The sequence below is a fragment of the Leopardus geoffroyi genome, chromosome B2, assembly GCF_018350155.1.
Source record: "Leopardus geoffroyi isolate Oge1 chromosome B2, O.geoffroyi_Oge1_pat1.0, whole genome shotgun sequence".
NCBI classification, from domain to species: Eukaryota; Metazoa; Chordata; class Mammalia; order Carnivora; family Felidae; genus Leopardus; species Leopardus geoffroyi.
Window position 1 is genome coordinate 33,817,219 of NC_059332.1, and position 21,333 is coordinate 33,838,551.

At 45.4% G+C, this 21,333-nt stretch overlaps 1 protein-coding gene across 7 annotated transcripts in view; it reads left to right on the top strand.

Annotated features, from left to right (window-relative positions):
* ANKS1A (ankyrin repeat and sterile alpha motif domain containing 1A) overlaps window positions 1-21,333 on the top strand; it is a 178,197-nt gene that overhangs the window by 97,696 nt on the left and 59,168 nt on the right. For all 7 annotated transcript variants that reach the window (XM_045497962.1, XM_045497965.1, XM_045497961.1 and 4 more), the window contains one exon: window positions 8,810-9,399. In XM_045497962.1, the coding sequence (XP_045353918.1) occupies window positions 8,810-9,399 (590 nt within the window). The remainder of the gene's footprint in view (window positions 1-8,809; window positions 9,400-21,333) is intronic.

Genomic DNA, 21,333 nt, shown 5'->3' on the forward strand with positions numbered 1-21,333 from the left:
AAGTAGCCAAGAGCTCTAAAAATCATTGTTCTCTGTGGTGCTTTCTGCAGCATCCACTGATAGTGCTTAGGTCTAGGTGAAGTGGTTACTTAGCTTAGGACAGTGATGAATGATTATCTGAAGACAGTGATACATGTGGACTCTTTGGCACGCAGCTGCACTCTGAGGTTTTTTAGATGGAAGTAAGTCAGTATTCCTGAGAGCCATGCGTTTAGATCTAAGTGAAGTTTGTGCATGAGCACGAAGACCTTAATCCTCTTGGAGGGGAGGAAAATGTTATTTTAGCTTCTCCCTCTACTCCCATGTCCCAAGCGCTGCCAGTTCCTGAGCCTTTAGAAAATTCATAGTATAAGCCTTGGCTTTTCCCTTTGCCAGCTTGGGATTCTCAGGTATGCTTCCATCTGTGTCCCATTTTTATATTTGGTTTAGTAAGACTTCAGGAAGAAGAGTAGGTTGGTACCTGTATTCAATCCACCATCTTTACCTGGAAGTCCATGCTAGCTTTTCATGGCAGATTCCCAGGAGTAAGTTTGGATGCTTTTTCCAAATGCAAAAATATGTATATATACGTATTTATGTGTGTATGAGACAGTTTAATAATTAAGCCTTATCTTTAGCAGCTTCCTCGTCTCTCACCTTCTTCCATTAGAGGAGCTTCCGCCAAAAGCCCTACTGTTACAACTGCCTTGCTCTTATCAATTTCTATTTCTGGGTTGGAATAGTTTGCTTTTCTTTCCATTGCAAAACAAGTCCAAGCCTTGTGAGGTATATACATCTGTATTTTCTTCCATAAAATGTATTGACAGCCATTTATATACATATGTATATGTGAGGCATACGTAAAATACAGGAAAGGGCAGAATATGTTAAATTTTTATAGATTGGTGTAAAGTAATTTTGGAATTCAAAAGATGGATAGATTATGTTAGTGCAGGAGATCAGGAAGACTTTATGAAGGAAGTAGCATTTGAGCTAAACCCCAAAATAGAGAATTCTATTTAGTAGGCAGAAGTAAGGAGGAAGGAGAGGGTCTTCCAGCCAGAGGGAGTGGCGTAAACAAGAGTAAAATGTTAGGAGATGATAGAGCTCGTGTTTGGAGAATGGTAAGTAATCTAGTTTGGCTCAAACAAAGAACTGGTTGTGTAGAGTATTGGATCTCAAATGTCAGTCATTATTACAAAGATAGTGCAGTGTTGTTGAAGCTTTTCGAGTAAGATGGCAGGATTGAAGCCATGCTTTACATATGCATAATTGTGGAATCTTTGATTGCAGTTGGGAGAGACTAGAGGCAGGAATATCCTGAAGTCAAGAGACTTCAAGGAATCTCTTGAAGGAAATTAGGCTCTAAACTAATAGTAGGAAGTGATAGGAAGGAAGGGTATGGATGGTGGAGGTATTGAGGAGGTAGAATTAACGGGACCTTACAATCAAATGTGGAAGAATCAGGAAGAGGGGGTATTCATGATGATTCTTAGGTGTTGAACCTGGTTATTTGGGAAAATATGGTGCACCTAACAGAAATAGGGGCTTGAGGAGGGACATGTTTGAAGGAAGATGTTAAGTTCAGTTTTGCATATGTTAAGGATATTAAAGATAATGAATATTGGGAAAGATACCCCATAAATAACTTAAAAATGTAGGTCTAGTGTTCAAGAGAGATAGAAAGATTAGAAATGCAGATTCAGGGATCATCCAAGTTGAGGTGGTGGTTAACATAAAAGATAATCAGTTGCTGAGGGAAAAACTAGAGAGATTGAAGAAGTCAAGAATATAATTTATATTTAGAAGCACAAGGGTAAAGAAACATAGGAAGATAACCAGGATAATGCAGTGTCATAGAAGCCAAGGCTGAATGTGATGAAAACCCCAAAATAACTGTTGTTTAAATAAGATAGAAGTCCAGAGGTAAGAAGTCAAGGGCTAGCGTGACAGTTCATGATGCTCAAGAAACCAGTCTCTTTCTGTCATCATGGTTCAAGATGACTATTCAAGTTCAAGCTGTCAGCATAGGAAGAAAGAAAAGGAGAGAACTTTAAAGATAGTGCTCAAAAGTTGCACTGTCTCTTAGAACCCGTTGGCCGGAATTTGGTCATGTGACTATACCTAACTACAAAGAAGATGGGAAATGTAGTCTTTAATGTAGGTGGTTTGACCCAATCCAAAAAACCCCATGACCAAGCAGGAAGGGGAGAGTGGGTACCAGGGATAACTGGTAAACTGTGTCACATGATAATAGAAAGAGCTAGAAGCAATGAAGACTAGAAAAAGGCTTCAGCAGTTAGAAGGCTATTGGTAAAATTCAAGATGGGGAGATACTTCCCTGAGGTAGGTGGGAAGAGATCAAATTATCCCCAAGGTTTGACATGTGTGGTATTGAGAACAGGTAAGGAAGTTTGTCTGATCTGAGTCTTCTCAGGAAATTGATGTCATTACCCAAGAGTATAGGTGCTGTGGGAAAGATGACAGTCTAAAAAGAGTGGGAGAAATGAGGAATCAATCTTATGGTGATACCACAGTTTTCAAGAGATGAATAAAAGGGTAGCTAGGCTTGGTAGTCAACTTGGATTCTTGCTCTACCACTTACTGGTTGGTGACCTTGAGGAGTCATTTAACTTCTTTAAGCTTCATTTTCTCCATGTAACGTAGGGATTCAAATTCCTACCCCATGGTTGTGAATATTAAAAAAGAAAGTGTTTAGCAGCATGTCTAGCATAGAATAACTAGTACCTAATACACTGTAGCTATTGGAAGCCAGCTGAGGACTCATTTGTTTCTTGAGTATTCAACAGGGCTCAACATTCCAGCAACTGGAGGAGAGAAAGCAAATGGTTGTGAATACCCAGTGCTGGAACTGGCAGAAGATCAAGGGAAATAGAGACAGCAAGTGTGCTGTTAAATTAGGCACGGTTAAGTATCATGGCTGGTTGGAAACTGATCCAAGCAGAGCTGGTGTATTAAATAGGGAAGTTTGAGGGGCCACAGAGAGGGGACAGACTCTTCAAGAGGAGTTTAAGGAAATGGAGATGTCAGGTAATCTGGACCAAGTCAAAGTAGAATAGTCCGAGTCCCAAAGCTGGGCTGTACCTGTGGGTGCTGCAGTGAGTGGAGGTTCCTGACCTGAAAGTTTTTCCCCCGCTGTGCTGGCACACATCACCCTGACCTGAACTTGTAGAACGACAGGACCTTCTCTGGCATATGAGTTTTATTCTATCTAGAGTATAGGGCCACTTAGAAGAAACCAGTCTCCTTTGCAGAGTCGAGAGAAAGGAAACCAGCCTCTGGGTGCAGTGTTAGCATGAAGAGCAGTTCGGAAATGGTTGTAAATGAAAAATGATGATAATGATAGCTACCATTTAATGAATGCTTCTTATGGGCGGCCATGTGCTGAGTTCATCTACACTGATTAGGTCATTGTATATCTCATGGCAAATCTTCCGGGTAGGGGCTATTTTTATCACTGTTTAATAGATGAGAAAGAAGTTTGGTGTTAGAGCTGGGTCTTAAGCCCCAGTCTAGCTGAATCCCAAAAGCCTGTTTAACCATGAGGTTAAATCATTTCATCCAGAGCCCTGCTGCTATTCACGTTCTTAGCATCATAGAACTAGAAGGGAACTTAATTCATCTAATCAGTGTCAAATCATACTAAATGTCGAAGCCCTAGACAATGCATTTACAGCCATTCATTTTTTAAAAAAAGACCCAGGGAGGGACTATAACTTGGACCTCCTGAATCCCAGTCCAGGTCTCTTTCTGTTTCTCTGATTGCCGTGGACCAGAGAATGGATGCTAGGTCTACTTGTCTTATCAGATCATAGTCGCCAGCAAGTCCCTGCATAACCTAGTCGGCACCTTCCTTCTGAGGAAAACACGGTGGCTCTCCAAAAGTAGCCAAGGACTTAGGAGTTCTCCTGGGCACACCCAGTTCCTGGTGCTCACCATAGCCACTGGGCAATTGGAGGGTTCCAATCCTAACGGAAACGAAGAAGGCACAACAGTCTGGATAGCCAGAGTAACCTTCTTCTCTGTGTCCAAGGGTTGATTTGACTTAGCAAGTTCTCACACACGCTGCATTTTTTTGCCCTAATTTAAACAGACGGGGGTGGGAGGGGGGTGATTGAAAAATGTGTAAATGTTAAAATGTTATTGTTCAAAAGCCCTTGAGATCCCCCGTGGATCATCACAGTAATTAAAATGCAGCACAGAAGACCCCTTGCTTCAGCGGCTCACAGGGTAAAAGGAAAATGAACACCCAGAATGAATAAAGATTGAAAGTTGAAGGGGCTGGGAATTAGCATGCTGCTGTGTGCTACTCAATAGAGCAGATGGCCTTGATATATGGGGAGAGTAGGGAAACAGCTGTCCCTGTGTCCTAGCCCCTTGTCTCTCTCCTAGAAGGGCAGGTTGTAGGGATGGCTGAAGGCAGTATGGGAGGAGGAGTGGAAGCTGTGTAGTTTTTTTGTTTTGTTTGTTTTTTGAGAGAGTGCGCGCATGCACACACACGCGGGACCGAGCCAGGGAGGGGCAGAAAGAGAGGAAGAGAATGTTAAGCAAGCTCCACGCCCAGCGTGGAGCCCCACACAGGGCTCGATCTCATGACCGTGAGATCATGACCTGTGCTGAAATCGAGTTGGAGCCCAGGCGCCCCAGAAGCTGCATAGTTCTAAGGTGGGAGCGCAGTGATTCCCAGTCAGGGAAAGCCTAAGGCCTGAGGATTCTCTTCTGTGAGTCTGAAAGTCTGTGAGTGCCCAGGCACCGAGGTTCCTGTCTCTGCTTTTTCTAATGTATTTCCACCAAACTTTAAGTCTATCAAGACCTTACTTCTCCTTCAACACCCTGCTCAAAAGCTACATCTTCTGAGAATCCTTCTGGCTGAAACCAATCACACTGTCCTTTCTGCTCACTGTGCATTTGGTTTATGCATCTATTAATTTTCGTCTGGAATTCTAGTCACTTGTGCATATGCTAGTTTCTTTGGATAGCTGGTAAGCCCGTTGAGCACACTCAGTGTCTTCATCTTTTTTATCTCTTGGGTGGCCCATGAAGACAAACATTTTGCATGTGCTTATTGATGGAATGGGTGGTTACAGCCACAGTTCTGGGGCCTGTATCTCACTTCAGCCCTTCTTGCTCTATTACCTTCTGTCCCTTCCTTCTGCTGTCGAGAGTTGTAAGGATGATGAAGGCAGTGGATGTTTGTATGTGTCATGTACGCTCTCTTTGGTGAGCTTTTGCACAAACCTACGAGGAGCAGACAAGTTATTGGTCTCATCTGTGAGCAAAATATGTTGTCATGGATCCTGTGCGGAGAATAATAAGAATTGTTACTATCTATTGAGGGCTGGCATGTGCCAAATGTGGTGCTGGGTGCTTTACATGTATAATTCTCACAACAATCCTAGGAAGTACGTACTATTATGATTCCAAAATTATAGGTGAGAATACTGGGCACAGAGAAGTTAAGTGATTTGCTCACTCTCTGGCTCATGATCAGTGCCTTATATTAACATTATATTAACACATTATATTAATGCCCTAAGAGACCCAATATTATCCTGACTTTACAGAAGGAAAGGACCTCTGAGTAGTTCTTTTCCTACCTGTTGATTTTGCCAGGAAATCTAGCTTATCCTTGGATATAGTTTTTTATGGGGCTTATTAAGATCCTGAAGGTCTTAGATCTTGACAAGCTTTTCAAATACCAAGGTGTCTTTCCTAGGGAATTGCCTGGGTAAGTCATGTAATTATAAGAATCCCTTTCCGTGATTTCTTATACCCCATAAAGTATTGGTAGATTGTGTTTTCTCTAATGGGATTATGAAATTCTTCCTCTTCACATATTTCCTCCTTCCATAAGTTTCCATTCCTTCTTTCTGCCCACTTCCTTCCCCCGGCATCTGTCTGGTATTGAGCTCTTGGCATCTGTCTCTCTTTCTTCATTGATGGCTAGCATGAATGGGTGGCTGTTAGACAGAGCCTTCATTGTCAGCTCCCACAGCGACAGAACATTCTCTGCAGCCTGGGTTCTGAGGTCCACCCAGGCAGTGTGAGCCAGGCTAACTCCCAGTTCTGGACTCTGGTTTTCCTTTGTCATTGAACTCCCCTCCCTCCCCAAAATATTGTTAAATAAGGAGCTAGATGCTGATACAAAGGAATAGAAGCCTGTGTTCCTGTTACCAAAGTCCTCTTTTGTATTCAAATGCAGTCAGAGGAACGTTGCACCTTGGGCCGGAATCTGTAGGAAATTGGCCACTAGGGTAGGGTCCCAGAGGGTAGCAATTTTGACTCTCCCCATCAGCCTCTTCTAGGAAGTGCTGTTGGTTTGAACCCCCGTAAGATGGTTGCGTGTCATCTTCTCTGGCCCCACTGCACAACACTACGGGGCAGCCTTGTTCATGCTTCCAGTTGTCATACGTGGAATTCATAGCCCTAAAGTCATGGCTTCCTGGGGCTAAGTTAAGCTGGATGGAACTCTTACATATGCAGCATTTCTTCTTCCCTAGAGAAAAGATTCAAGTTGTTCAGTGCTCTGGACCTGACTTTTGGGATATAGAGTTTGTGAGTTAGGGGTGTGAAAATCCTGAAGCAGTCAAGTGTAGAGGAAGGAGATGCCAAAGTTCATACTTCTGGGCTCCTGTGGATAAGTAATCGGAGCCATAAAGTGGAACTAATTGGCTGCCCCCTTGAAGCTTCTGCAGGCTTGCCAAAAGCTGAACAGACTGTGGAGACTGAACCATTCTTCTGGAGAAAGTGGGGTGAATGGAACCATGTCCCCACTCAGACCTCAGGGCAATGGGCTCATTATGAGAACTGGTTGTTGGGACCCCTCCTTAAAGGCCACGTTGGAAGAGCCAGCATTGTGGGACACTTGGCATTGCCGGTGAAGACTCTGTTTTAGTGCATCATGTTTATAAACTCCCCTCCTCACCTGATGGCCCTGTTCAGTTGTGGAACTGAGCTTCAAGAAGGGGCCTTGGGCTGCAGGCAGGCTGGTGAAGGAGCGTGGGTGCTATGCAGGCAGTAGCAGGAGAGGCACCCAGGCAGGGATCTGCAGCAGCCCCTGAGGAGGAGAAGTTTGCCATCAGAGCATGGTGGAGACTTGGATTGTCATCACCATTGTTACATAAAAAGGATTTTTAAGGACCAGGCAGTCCATCCTACTTATTTTAAATTTTTTTTTTTTTAATTTTTTTTTTTTTTCAACGTTTATTCATCTTTGGGACAGAGAGAGACAGATCATGAACAGGGGAGGGGCAGAGAGAGAGGGAGACACAGAATCGGAAACAGGCTCCAGGCTCTGAGCCATCAGCCCAGAGCCCGACGCGGGGCTCGAACTCACGGAGCGCGAGATCGTGACCTGGCTGAAGTCGGACGCTCAACCGACTGCGCCACCCAGGCGCCCCTATCCTACTTATTTTAGATACTGAAGCCCAGCAGGATGAGATCAGTGCCAAGGCCACACAGCTAGAGAACAGCATAGCCAGAACCAGAGCCAGGTGATCGGAAAAGCCTAGGTTAAATTCTTCTCCCCCACCACCTTGGACAAAACCACCAAAGGCCCGAGGGCCTTGGATTTCTCATCTGTAAAAATATTTGACCTTGCCCCTTCAAGTTCTAAGATTCTCTGATCTCACGAACAGTACTTGGGAGCTTTGGGCAGACTACGGAATCATTTGGTATCTGTGCCGTAGATTCCACTTACGGAGCAGATAACTTTGAATATTAGCTTAGGAATGTGAGCTAGTACTGGGCACAGGGCTGCTGATGTAGGTGAAAATCCCTAATGGGTGAGAGTTCACACAGGGCGAGCCCCTTGGGTGTCCCAGTGTGATCCTGGCGTGGGACTCTGATTTGGTCAATTATTTATGCCACTTCAGGGCAGAGGCATTTGATATCTTGGGTGAGCATACAGTAGTAGTTGGCCTCCTGAGCTAGTAGTGTCAGATTTTGGGGATGTTGGGGAGGTCTTGAGAGAGCTGCAAATATCTCTTGGCATTGACAAATTAGAACCGTTTTGTTTTCAGTGGATCAACTGAGGTTAAACTTAAACAAATAGGAGCAGCTGGGAGGCTTTGGAAGGAGTGAGATGTGCACATTCTCAAAAAAAAAAAAAAAGAACAGAAAAGTCTCTGCTCCCTGAGGAAGGAAGGATGAGGCGTGGAACCCTGAACAGCCCCCTGTGAGGAAGGAAGCAGTTACTTCTCTGCTGTTTTGTTTTGCATGTTCCCTTAAAGAATTCCAGAAGTTGCAGGTTGTAGATCATGACCTCCGTTTTTTTTTTTTTTCCCCTCTGTTGCTGCTTGCCAGAGGAAGGGAGGGCGGGCGGCTCTAAATAACACTTTGGCCTTTATGGAAATGTATCAGATGTTCCAGGAGTGAGTCTCGCCTGCTCGCTGGCACTCTCTCTCTCTTTCTTTCTCACTTTTACTCCGTGTTTGCTCTCTGTCCCTTACTCGTGTCCTTTCTGTAGGATATAGTCAGCACTGTTAGCCTTATATAGCAAGGTCTGGTCGTTAATGTTAACAGAGACCTAGCAACAGGGAGGGCTGCCAGATAGCATTAATCAGGCCAGTGTTTGGAATTTCATAAATGCTCCGACTTTGGGTACAAATTGAACATTAAGAACAATACGAAACTGTTTTCTTTCTTCCCCTCTCTTCTTCTCTCCCTCTGTCCTCTCTCCAGCCCATCCAGCTTCCCTCTTTCCCTGTTATTGAATTCCTCAGCTCTGCCGTACGCTCGCTGCATTGGAACTTTGTTGATTTTTGCCACGTTTAATTTTTTATTTCTCTGTCTCTCCGTCCACTCCAAGACCACAGGCGGAGCAGCAGCAGCCGGAGCCAGGACTCTGCGGAGGGGCAGGACGGGCAGGTCCCAGAGCAGTTCTCAGGTCTCCTCCACGGCTCCTCCCCGGTGTGTGAGGTGGGGCAGGACCCTTTCCAGCTGCTCTCTGCCACTGGCCAGAGCCATCCAGAAGGGTCCCCCGCACAGGGCGCCTGTCACGAGGCCAGCATGCAGCTGGAGGAGACGGGTGTGCACGCTCCTGGAGCCTCCCCGCCCAGTGTCCTGGACCAGAGTAAGAGAGTGGGTTACCCAGCTGGCCTGCCCACCACCAACAGCCAATCGCACCCCGAAACTTTGACTCACACGGCATCTCAACACCCTGGTGGTGCCGAGGAAGAAAGAGACCGGAGTGGGGCTAGAAGCCGAGCCCCTCCCACCAGCAAACCCAAAGCTGAACTCAAACTCAGCCGCAGCTTGTCCAAGTCTGACTCTGATCTCCTGACCTGCTCACCCACGGAGGACGCTACAATGGGGAGCCGGAGCGAGTCCTTGTCCAACTGCAGCATCGGGAAGAAGAGGCTGGAGAAGTCGCCCTCCTTTGCCTCGGAGTGGGATGAGGTAAGGCCATGTGACGTCACAGGGAGCCACAGCCCACCACGGCTCCCCTGTGCGCCGACTCCCGAGACCAGGACGTATGGGCCAGGATTGCCCTGGTTCCTTCGTGCTACGACCAGAGTGTTTCTGGCAGCTGTGAGGAGGCAGGCCTCACGTTGCCAGGGCAGGGGATCTTCTTGCCCAGATGGCAAAGGAAAGGTCCATTCACGGGTAAACTGGAGGGTGGAGGCCCCAGGCAGAGCAGGTCCGAGGGAGAGGCAGTTCCTAGAAATGACATGCTATTTGGAAATATTTGGGTCCCATCAGCCACCATTGAGGGAGTCGTGCTCACCCTAAAGATGCTTAAGAACAGCTAGAGAACTTTGTGTGAGTCTTCAGGAGGAAGAGTGAAGATCCAGGGTTAGCCAGGAGGGGATGAGGGAGTGGGCGTTGGGAGACCCTGCTGAAAGGGGACCAAAGTGGGGCTTTTCTGTTCTCCGCTCCTCTGTGATTATTCTCACTGCTTTCCCCTGCAGACCAAACTCCTCTCCCAGCAGAAGCATTCTGCCCGTCCCACATTCCCGGGTTGATGAGGCAGAGGGCTAGGTGGTTCCAAAAACAAAGAGAGATTAGTGAGGAGAAAACATTTGGAGTCTGAGGCCCAGGTTCCTTTCATAACCATTGTTATAGAGTAGCTAGAAATATGTACCCGAATATTTTTCGGTGACCTGTGACATATCTTACTGGGCAGAAGAATGTGTTTCTCAAAGATTGGTAAACACCCAGAGAATGTGAAAGTGCTACCCTTGCAGGCTTCTTGCTGAGAGGAAGCTGCCTTTGAAGGGGACTGGCTCTATCTCCCAGGAACATGCTCAAGAGATGAATTTAGCTCTCTGAGAGGAGGGGAACAGTGCAGCTGACACATCCATTTGAGCAATCTGTACACTAAATGCCCTACCCAAGTCTGTTCACGTTGCAGCTGCAAAGTTATGTAAACCAGAGTGAATCCCATTCCCGGTGTGGGAACAGGGCGGAGGCAATTCCTACTGCACTCTTCTCTCCAGATAAGATGAGGTTTGGGGTAGTCGGGCTGAGGTATCCTGTGCAGTAGAAAGTTTTCACTGGTTCATAAACCAAGATTTGGTGAGCCCGTACTAGACTCTAGGCCACTTGAGGAAAATCAGTTTGAGTGAGAGAGCTCCCTGGCCCATGGGAGATGACACACAGAGTTTGTGTGTTTGTAGGAATGTGTGCTCTGCCTTTGTCTTTTACTCATTTACAGTCAAGTATAGGGTTAGGCAGTTTAAGAGTAAGATAAGTCCAGGGCGCCTGGGTGGCTCGGTTGGTTAAGCGTTTGACATTGGCTCAAGTCATGATCTCACGGTTTGTGGGTTCGAGCCCCTTGTTGGGCTCTGTGCTGACAGCTCGGAGCCTGGAGCCTGCTTCTGATTCTGTGTCTCCCTCTCTTTCTGCCCCTCCCCCCGCTCACTCTCTGTCTCTCAAAAAATAAACATTTTTAAAAAATTATAAAAGGGGCGCCTGGGTGGCTCAGTCAGTTAAGTGGCTGACTTCTGCTCAGGTCATGATCTCGCAGTTCATGAGTTCGAGCCCCAAGCTGGGCTCTGTGCTGACAGCTCGGAGCCTGGAGCCTGCTTCAGATTCTGTGTCTCCCTCTCTCTCTGCCCCTCCCTGGCTTGTGCTCTGTCTCTCTCTCTCAAAAATAAATAAACATTAAAAAATTTTTTTTTTAATTTATAAAAAAAAAAGAAAAGAAAAGGTAAATCCAGTGTGCTCTGAAATGGCAGGAGGGGCCCATGGAGAATAAATATCAGTGGAGGTGGGGAGGGTGGAGACAAGAGGTGAGAAATGGTAGAAGGGGAGTGGAATTAAAGAGCCAAGTGTTTTGGTGAAAACCAGGTTGAAGCTAGAAGAATGAAGAAAGGGCTTTGGAGAAGAGAATAGCATGAGCAAAGGTGTAGAGCTGGGAAAGCTTAGGTCATTTCGTTTCTATAGAGTGTAGAATTTGTATAGGGGAGCATAAGAAATAAGGGTAGAGGGACACCTGGCTGGATCATCCAGAAAAGCATGAGGCTCTTGATCTCGGGGTGGTGGGTTCAAGCCCCACGTTGGGTATAGAGATTACTTAAAAAATAAAACCTTATGGGGCTCCTGAGTGGCCCAGTGGGTTGAGCGTCCAATTTCAGCTCAGGTCATGATCTCGCGGGCTGTGAGTTCGAGCCCTGCATAGGGCTCTGTGCTGACAGCTCGGAGCCTAGAGCCTGCTTCAGATTCTGTGTCTCCTTCTCTCTCTGCCCCTCCCCCGCTTGCGCTAAGTCTCTCTCTCAAAAATAATGTTAAAAAAAATTTTTTTTAACAAAGTAAAAAAAATAAAATCTTAGAAAAAAAAAGAAAAAGAAATGAGGGAGTGAGATTGGGACCAGATAGTGGGAGGGGCCTGAACTTGAGGCTGAAAAGTGAGTATTTTGATTTGAAATGAAGGCAATGTCTCAGAATCCTTCAAATGGGCTGGAAGACAGCTTTACCAGTCTAACCAATTACCTCTTCTTTTTGGCCTCATCTCCTGAGCATACCTCTTCCAGCCAAGAGGTAGATCATGCTGGGTGATTCGCCACAGGATATCCGTGCTCTGTTACCACGCGGCATTGCCAGGCAGTCTTACGAGCTCCACCATTTCCTCCTGGAGAAGAGACATGAAATCACTGAAGCACGGCCTAGCTTTTAATTGAAGTTGGCCCTTCGGGGTAACACACTAGTTGTCTCTTGGCACCTTAGTGAGAGGAGGTTCATATGCTAACATTTCCGTTGCAGGTAGAGATTGCACGTAGGTGCAGTGAACCCAGGGACTGTTTGAGGTCTAGGTGTCCTGGGCTAGTCCGTGATGTGACTGAATCACCAGAAGCAGCGTTACACTTCAAATTTGAAAAACTAAGGCAACTGAGGTCTCATTGGAAAGAATTCAGAAGACCACGAGTGAATATTAACAGGGCCCTTCATGCGAAATCCTTCATCATTGTTTTTGAGTCATATTATACTTGGTTTTTGTGGATATCTCTAGCTAAAGAGAAACTTCAGAAGTGTTTCCCCCAGTGGTTGGCCCTACACACAGGGCTTTGGCAGACTTTCCTGGAACAGGGCATTAGTTAATGACTGCTCCCCACTCTACCCCTGACCAGTGCCTGAAGGCTGCTTTACCGTATCTTGTGCTTGATTTTTTTTTTTTTTTCTGGTTCATCATTAGATCCCCTGGAGGTGAGGAAAGCTGTTCTGAAGGAGCGTGGGTCCAACTCAGCTCACTGTGGGGCCCAGGCGGCGGTGATCCCAGCACAGATGGGGTTGTGGGCGAGTCTGCCAGGCTGCTTCTAGAAGGCGGTGCAGGGTAATACACAGGGCTCAGGCTCCAGAGCCAGCAGACCCAGCTTTGAGCCCCCACTCCACCATCAACTCCACCTTGTTGCATGAGTGGCCTCAGGAATCCTCAGTGTTGTTACCGGTATTTGTGAAACAGAGGCAGTCAAATCTGTGTTTCAGAGGCGTTTTTACCGGTTAGATGTGTAAGTGCCTAGCACAGTTTCTAGATGCATAAAATATTGAGCGAATGGTAGATATTTGTATTATTATTGTGCTTAAAGCTTTGGAGAATGGGAACTGAGGCCCAGAGTGTCTTCAGAACTTAAGAAAAGCAGAACTTTTTGGGGGGCGGGGGGGTTTTCTGGTGCTGGCAGAGTGACCAGGAAGCAGTGGAGTTCAAGCCCCTCACCCCGTGACCTGCTGTGTGACTCTGGCCCACCCCAGAGCCAGAAGAGTCGGCCCAGCCTGGAAAAGTAGGGCTGTAGCCCCCATTGTTCTTTAAGAAGTTAATGAGCCTTTCTGCCAACTCCCTGAGAGGAGAAGAGAAGAGAAGTCGGGGAGAAATCGGCAGCCCTCTCTACTATTTATTTTTCAAATGTATTCTTCTACATAATGGCCAGCAGTGGCTGGTTGGTTGGTTATTGGGGCTGATGTTCCATAGCTGGGAAACCTGTACAGCTGATAGATTGAGAGTCACTTTTTCCAGATACAGACTGCTCCTTACAGGTACCTAGTGCAGCCCTTGCTGATTACCCAGAACAAGAGGACTTCCAAAAGTTAGCCTGGTTAAGGTAGACCCCTGAGACGGTGTTCATTATGACACTAGCATTCTCCCTATTTTCGGTTAGATTTTCAGTAACGAAAAATAATAGAGTTTGCTTTTTAAAAGAGCTCAGCCTCAGAGGAGATCTAAATCCAAGCTTCAGTAGATACTTTCTCCATTTACCAGTTAAAAGTCAAAGCTCTCGTTGTTATCTTAACGATGCCCGATAGAATAGGGGTGTAATAAAAGTTTAACTGAAAAGCTATACATAAACAAAACATTTAAAATATAGGTCAGGAATGGGAAAATCACCTACATCTCTCTACATGTTGTTAACCTCTGTTAACGTTTGATGTATATCCAGATTTGGGGTCTTAATATATTTACTGATTTATGATTTGTTTTTCTTACCTAATTACTGCATTTTGTGGGTATCTTACCATGGCAGTGTCTGTAAGATCCAGATTCAGATCTGAATTCTGAGAGGCATAGTATTCTGTTACGTGGCTATATTACAGGGCTGGTGTGTTGGCTGTTGCTTCAACTGTTCTGCCGTTGTTAGACACTGTGCAGGGTACCTTCCATCTGCCCTTCGGGGATGTTCCCTACCCTTCTCCACCTGCCTGTGTGCCCCAGAAGGTGGATCTGTATGGACTGTATCACCAGGCCAAAGAAATCTTGGGTTGGCTGTGTCCTCCTACTGAAGACCGGCTGTCCCCCGAGGGACCTTTCCCAAAAGCTGCTCTCTCTGGGTTCTGATAACTAGTTCCTCCTCTTCACGCTTCCAACCTGAGACTCCTGGCTGTGACTCACTCTCTCCCTTGTTTCTCTTTTCCCTTGTTGCTTTCTCTCTCTGTTATACTCTCTTCCTACCCTACCCCATCCCTTTATTGGGGCACCTGGGTGGCTCAGTCGGTTAACCTTCTGACTCTTGGTTTCAGCTCAGGTCATGATCTCAGGTTTGCGAGATCGAGCCCCTCAGTCCATGGTCTCACAGCTTATGAGGTTTATGAGATCGAGCCCCTCGGCCCACACTGTCCCCATAGAGCCTGCTTGGGATTCTCTCTCTCCCCCTCTCTTTCTTAGCCCCTCCCCCACTCACTCTCTCTCTCAAAATAAATAAATATTTTAAAAATAATAATAATAGTCCCTTTATTAAGCTCCTTTGGTCGCTCCGTTTGAATGTGCCGTCTTTTTCCTGAGAGGACCCTGAGTGATACCAACATTTTTAAGCGCTATTTCTATCAAGCGTAAGCAAGCATAGATGGCTGTGTGCTGGAGCAGTAAACATGGCTCGTGCATGTAAATTGTAAATTAATCTTCATTTGCAGATGAGCTAGAAGGTGTGGATATTCAGGGTGCTGGGGAACAGGAGAAATGCATCATCTAACTTGAAGCCTGTCTCACCTCCAACTGTAGGGAAGAAGCCCGTTCTTTCCGTAGAGCTGTGGCGGGTGTCGTCAGCGTTTCAGCTGTGTGCCCCAGAATCACCGTCTCCTAGATGTATTTCCATCCTCTGTCTCTGCTCGGCGCACATCCTCTGCACCCACGAGTGCACACCGCAGCAGCGGCAGCAATTAACGTCTGAAATAAAGACCTCGCAAGAACAAAAATAACTTTCTGGTCAGATTGTGGCTTGAATGTGTATAGTCTTTGGGGTCAGATAGGTCTCTCACATACCTGCCTTTGAGTGGGACTGAAGTTTATGAAAGAGAAAACCACAGAAGGCTGCTTGTCTACTTAGCATAAACATTTGAGTAATTTAAAACTTGGCTGAAGGCTTAAGTGATAAATGTGTGTTTTGTAATCAGCGTTCATAAATATTAAACAAGTGGAAAACGGGTAAAGAGCAGGGACGACGTGCTTTGTATACATTTTGTACAAACTGAGAATAATTTCTGGCCAGGGATTTGGGGAATGGCCTGGTTTCATCTGAAATGGTAGCAGAGGGGACCCTTGGCTCTCGGATCCCTCGGTGAGAAAAGGGGCAGGGGGCAGGAGCCGGGAGGGCGCCCTTCCAGGCCGGGTCCCTGGCCCGCCCCACCCTTCCCGGCAAACTGTCCAGTTGGAGGCATGATGTCATCAAGAGACGAGCTGATTGGTTCAACTCCACAGAGGCTTTGGTTGCTTTTAACCCTTGAGGGTTGGGTGTGCTAGGAGAAAAAGGACTTAGATATAAAATAAAGAGATTTGAGCTTGAGTTTCTGCTGACTGTGGCTAAACTTTCCTCCACACCCGGAGTCTGCAGTTTGTATTGTTCTTTAGTATGTAAACAAGCATGCTGTATAGTCTTTTTGCTGAGCCTAGCCAGCCCACTCTAGACAAGAATGTGATACTCCTACCTCTGGGGACAGATTGGAGCCTGGAGTGTCTAAGTTGCTTCCTGGTGCACACAGGAGTCACAACTTTTATCCTAGAACCTCGGAATTTGCCTTGGTCTTAAGTGGTCTGGTATGATTGAGAGCTTTTTTTTTGTTTTTTTTTTTCGTAATATTAAAAATAATCTCACTTATTTTTTAGGCAGTCCTGAATCAATAGTTTTGCCTTTCTGTCTGATAAATTCAAGTGATTTTTGTTAGCCCAGATTTGAAAATACATATATGGGCATTTCCATGGCCACACCATACATAGCGGTGTGAGTAAGCCAGAGTTGGTCCTGGCTCTGCAGTTAGTGAGGAGAGGACTGGTGTGCCCAACCCCTCCCACTCCCCCTCCCCCCCCCCAAAAAGCTCTTGGTGACATCATGCCTCCTAGTGGACAGCTTGCCGGGAAGGGTGGGTCGGCTGGCACCTGGCCTGGAAGGGCGCCTCTCCCTGTGGCTGCCACTTCATTTAGCACAGGAGTCTGGGGAGGCCTGGCTTTTATCTGCTCTGTCCTCATTTCCATGCTTTCCTCTCCTCTCCAGCTTTCTCCCTCCCTGCGTTTCCTACCTTTTTACTCCTGTTTCTTTTCTTTTCTTTTTTTTTTTTTAATCTCCTTGTTTCCCCTCTGTTCTTTCTTCCCTGTTCATCTATGCCCTTTCCAGTCTTTTACTTTCTTCCTCTTTACTTTCCTCATGTACCATTCTTTTTCATTCTTTATTCTTCCTGGTGGCATCAAGGAGAGGCCTTTCCCCAGCTTTCTCCACCTGAAGGATTTTTCTTTTCTCTTTTTTAACAGCTGTGCCAGTGTTAACTCATGTTTCTATTCTACAGAGCATTTTACTGCCTGTAGTGTTAGCTCACTTCTTTCCCCATCCGCCACCAAGCCACGCTGTCCGCCCCCTGTCCTTTCATAAACATTCTGGCTGTATTTACCCCCTTCAGTACAGCACCATCAAGGACCAGGTAGGGATTTGTGGTTATTTGTGAAATTGCCAGAAGATGAGAATTCCCCCTCTTTCCTCTTTTTTGTTTCCTTACGCTTGGTTTAAAATTTTTTTTTTTATTTAAAGTTTATTTATTCATTTTAAAAGAGAGAGGGCACAAACAGGGGAGTTGGAGAGAGAGAGAGGGAGAGAGAGGACCCCAGGCAGGCTCCTCACTGTCTGTGCAGAGCCTGATGGCAGGGCTCGAACCCACAAACTGTTGAGTTCATGACCTGAGCTGAAATCACAAGTCAGATGCCCAACTGACTGAGCCACCCAGGCGCCCCACGTTTTGTTGTTTTAAACATCAGACCAAAAGCTTATTTGACAGTAAATGTCGGTGAATATATGAGAAGAATTTGATCTTTATGCCAGTGCATACAAATGCTGAGAATCACAGAAACATTTGCTGGGACATTCTTTCTATACTTTGCTTCTGCTCTTCCTTCTTTTTTTTCTAGTAATGGCATCAGTTGGATACAGACTATTTTGTATAATTTAGGAAATAGTAGTTAATCTTATATTCTCAGCAGTTGTGTTTGAGAATCAAGTAGAGGTATTTTCATATAATCAACAATAATACATAATTGAAGTGTATTTTTATGAGAAGTTTCCATTCATTCAACTAATTTGTTGAATACCTGCTAAGCTACAGGTACTAGTCTTAAGCACTGGGGGTGAGCAATGAACAAAATAGACAAAATCCCTTCTCCCTCTGTAACTGACATTCTAGAAAGCTGGGGGTGGGGGGGAAGAGAAGACAGTAAGTAAAATTGTAGTATGCTAGTTGGTGATAAGAGTGCTAATGAGAAGAATAAAGCTAAGAGGAAGGATAGAGCGAGATGGGGGTGAGGCTGCCAGGGAGGGGCCCTCGGACAAGGAGGGGTGGGGCCAGGCATGAGTTGAGCTGTCAAGCTGCTTTCTGTTAGTGATTAATTTCTCCTGTCAGACAAATTTGAGATTCCATTCTACACTTACATTGTCTTACAAATATATCTTACTGCTTGACTTTTACTTTTAACTTCCTTTCGCTTTCTTTTTAGCCACTCTTGCCACCTGCTTCTTTTCTCATCTTGTTTTTTTTTCCCCTCTGCCTTTTTTTTTTTCCCATTAATTTGTGTTGAGTGACTTCTTATATGTGTACACATAGAAGCCTATGTACATACATGTATTCCTTAAGCTATCAAATGAAATCTGAATCTGTAAGAATTTCCCAAACTTGATCATTGTCCTTGTTGTCATCCTGGGCAAGGATCATTGAGTGCGTGGTGAAAGAGAGATTGGGTTCTAGGACACTGTCTTAGGAAATCCATTCCATGGGTGCGTCACATGCTGAAAGCAGAAATAAAATCTAAAAACCAGGATTATAAAGCAAGGAGAAGGAAATTGAAAATTATTTAGACCAGCTGATGGCCAGGAATCTCGAATACAGAAATCCTGTGCGACAAGTACAGATGACTAGGTAGTCAAGGGGTCAGGGCAGGTGAGTCTGAGTATCAGCACCATCGTTTTTGGAACTAAGAAATGGTGCCGATGCCCCGAAAGACTTCTTAAAGGCTGAAGGCCTGATGAATCTGAAATGCTTCTTCTTGGTAGTCAAGCCCACAGGTTCCAGACAGATAATTGCTACCAGTTAGAGAGGGAGATGCTGGTGGCCTCAAACATTCTCTGATGCAGGGTGGATTAGGGAGGTTGGTGTAGAGGGAGCTCCATAGACACCAGGTATGGAGGTCATCTTTATGAGCATATGTGCACATAGGTGTGTATGTGTGGGTGTGAGTTCTGTGTTATTCCAGATGGTGAATTATATTACCTCTGGCATGTCCAGCTGGAGGTGGAGGATGCCTCTGTTAGCCTTGTCCAGGGACTGTGGCTGCCTGATTAGTGAATGGGTAGTGCATGCGGGCTTGGGTCCGGTTCGGGTCAAGATGCCAGGCATTGCAACACCTCTGTCTGGTCTAGCCGTGCTCCTGCCCATCTGACCTGCTGGCTGCTTTAGCCCTCATCATCTGTGGCTCACACAGAGCCCCGTGAAGTATAGCAAAACAAGCTGGCTTCAGTCTGTTCTCACAGGACAACGATATTTCTCTGTTTTTGCCTCCATGAAATGAATAGGCCCCCGAGAAGTTTAATTTGTTTAGAGATGTGCTGTCTGGTCAGAGTGGCAGCTAAGTAATTACCTGGCCAGAAAGTGAGGGACAGGCTTTTCTATTATAGAAGACTGTAGGAAAGGAATTAATCTGGACCTCACCTGCAACACAGAGCTCTTTCCTGTACCCCAGTGTTGCGCCAGCACCCTCAAAGGTGTGCTCTCTGATTGCAGCTCTGTGTTTTCGTGGATGGCTGCCCTCTTTGCCTAGGGTTCCTTCACTTCTCTTTGTCCTGCTTTTTCCCATAGATGTTCCCTTTTGATTCCTCCAGGGGAGTAGCCAGTGGGTAAGAAGAATGTTTGTGGCCCGGAGATTGTGGGCAGGGCCGAGATGCTGAGCAGTCTTTCTCAGGCATCTTGTTCCGTCTTCCTCACGCGTTCTAATGACCCAGTCTCCGGCACCACAGGGCCCACCTGTCCATAACTCACGGCAGCATGTTTATTTGTCTGGACAGGTGGAAAACTGCCCAAGCTCACTAGGGGCCTACAAATGACAATTTGTCTGGCAGTCTGTTCTTGCCTGTCCTGATTTAAACAACCAGGAAGCCATCGTAAACTCAGTTGAAATGGTGTGGTTTGTGTAAATGTTCCGGTTCCTTTCTACTTTGGAACTAGTTATTTTCAGCAGAGCTGCCCTAGAACCCTTGGGAGTGCCTTGTCTCTGTTAGGCAGTCCTGGATTTTGCTGCCAGGGAATAGCTTCCCTCACTGACACTCCTAGGGTGGATGACCCTGGAGAAGTTTATCTCCAGGGGCTGGCTGAGCCCTCTTTTGCTGACCCAGAGGATAGGAGGGAACACCAAGGAAGCTGGGGTGTGGTGGCAGAGGAGTGCGCTTCAAGGGTAGGAGTTACCAGAACGTTTCCAAGGTGTTGACCTGTGCTCTGGGAGGGAATAGTTGTCTTAAACAGCCTTCATATCTAACTGCATGTAGATGTTCAGGCAAAGCCAACCCTGGAAATGGAATTTTTATACACTGGGGATTTTTTTTTAAAGTTATAACATCCAGTATTATATGGCTGAAATTTAAAAGGTACCAAAGAATATATAATTTTGTAATGCCTCCCTCTCTGTTCTGCAGACACCCAGTTCCTTTCCTGAGTTTTTGAGTATCCTTCTAGAAGTATTTGGTGCATTCATAAGCATTTTAAACATGTTAAGTGTTTTTCTTCCTAAGACAAGAGGTGCCATATTCTACACACTGCTCTGAACCTTGCTTTTTTCGTTTGATAATGTATTTTTGAAAATCATTCTAATTAAGTACGTAGTGTTTCCTTTTCTCTTTTGTATTTCATAGTATTCCACAGTATGGTTATACTTAATCATTTATTTTAAAACTTTTGTCTGCATGGATATTTTGGATGTTACTAAGTTTTTCCTAATTATAAATAATACTGCAGGGCGCCTGGGTGGCTCAGTGGGTTAAGCCCACTTCAGCTCGGGTTGTGATCTGAGCTGACAGTGCAGAGCCTGCTTGGAATTCTCTCTCCCTCTCTTTCTCTCTCCCTCTCTCTCTCTTTCTCTCTGCCCCTTGTGGGATTCTCTCTCTCTTTCTCTCTCTCTCTCTTTCTCAAAAATTAATTAATTAATTAATTAAAAGTAAATAAATAAAAGTTTAAAAATATGTATGTAAGTAATACTGCAATTCATATCCTTACACAAAGTCATTTTAAGGTAAATTTCTGGAGGATAAACAGCTGTGTTAAGGGTTTATGCATATTAAAATTACTCTTACACTCACAACATCTGAAGAGAGCCTGTTTCTTCACACCTCACCGATGGGAGGGGGGGTGGTCGGCTTTTTAATCTCTTTGTGGTTAATAGATAGGTAATGTTATCTTGATAAAGTTTTAAAGTGGGTGTCTCTTTTATTATGTGTGAGGTCAGCATCATTTCATATGTTTAAAAAAAAAACCTTTTCTTTTCTGGGTTGTACTTATTCCTTTGCTTTTTCATCCCTCCATTCCTTCCTTCCTTTCTTTTTTTTTTTTTTTTTTTTGTTGTTGATTTTTATCTCTTTCTTTGAATTTGTAGAAACTCTTTATGTTTGAAAAAATTAGCCCTTTACCTATAAATATGAATTGTCTTTTGGCTTTGTTATGGTTTTAAAAAATTTTTTAATGTTTATTTATTTTTGACAGAGACAGACCGAGCATGAGCGGGGGAGGGGCAGAGAGAGAGGGAGACACAGAACCCGAAGCAGGTTCCAGGCTCTGAGCCTGATGTGGGGCTCGAACCCACAAACCATGAGATCATGACCTGAGCTGAAGTCAGACGCTTAACTGATTGAGCCGCCCAGGCATCCTGTTATTGGATGGGATTTTAAAAATTAT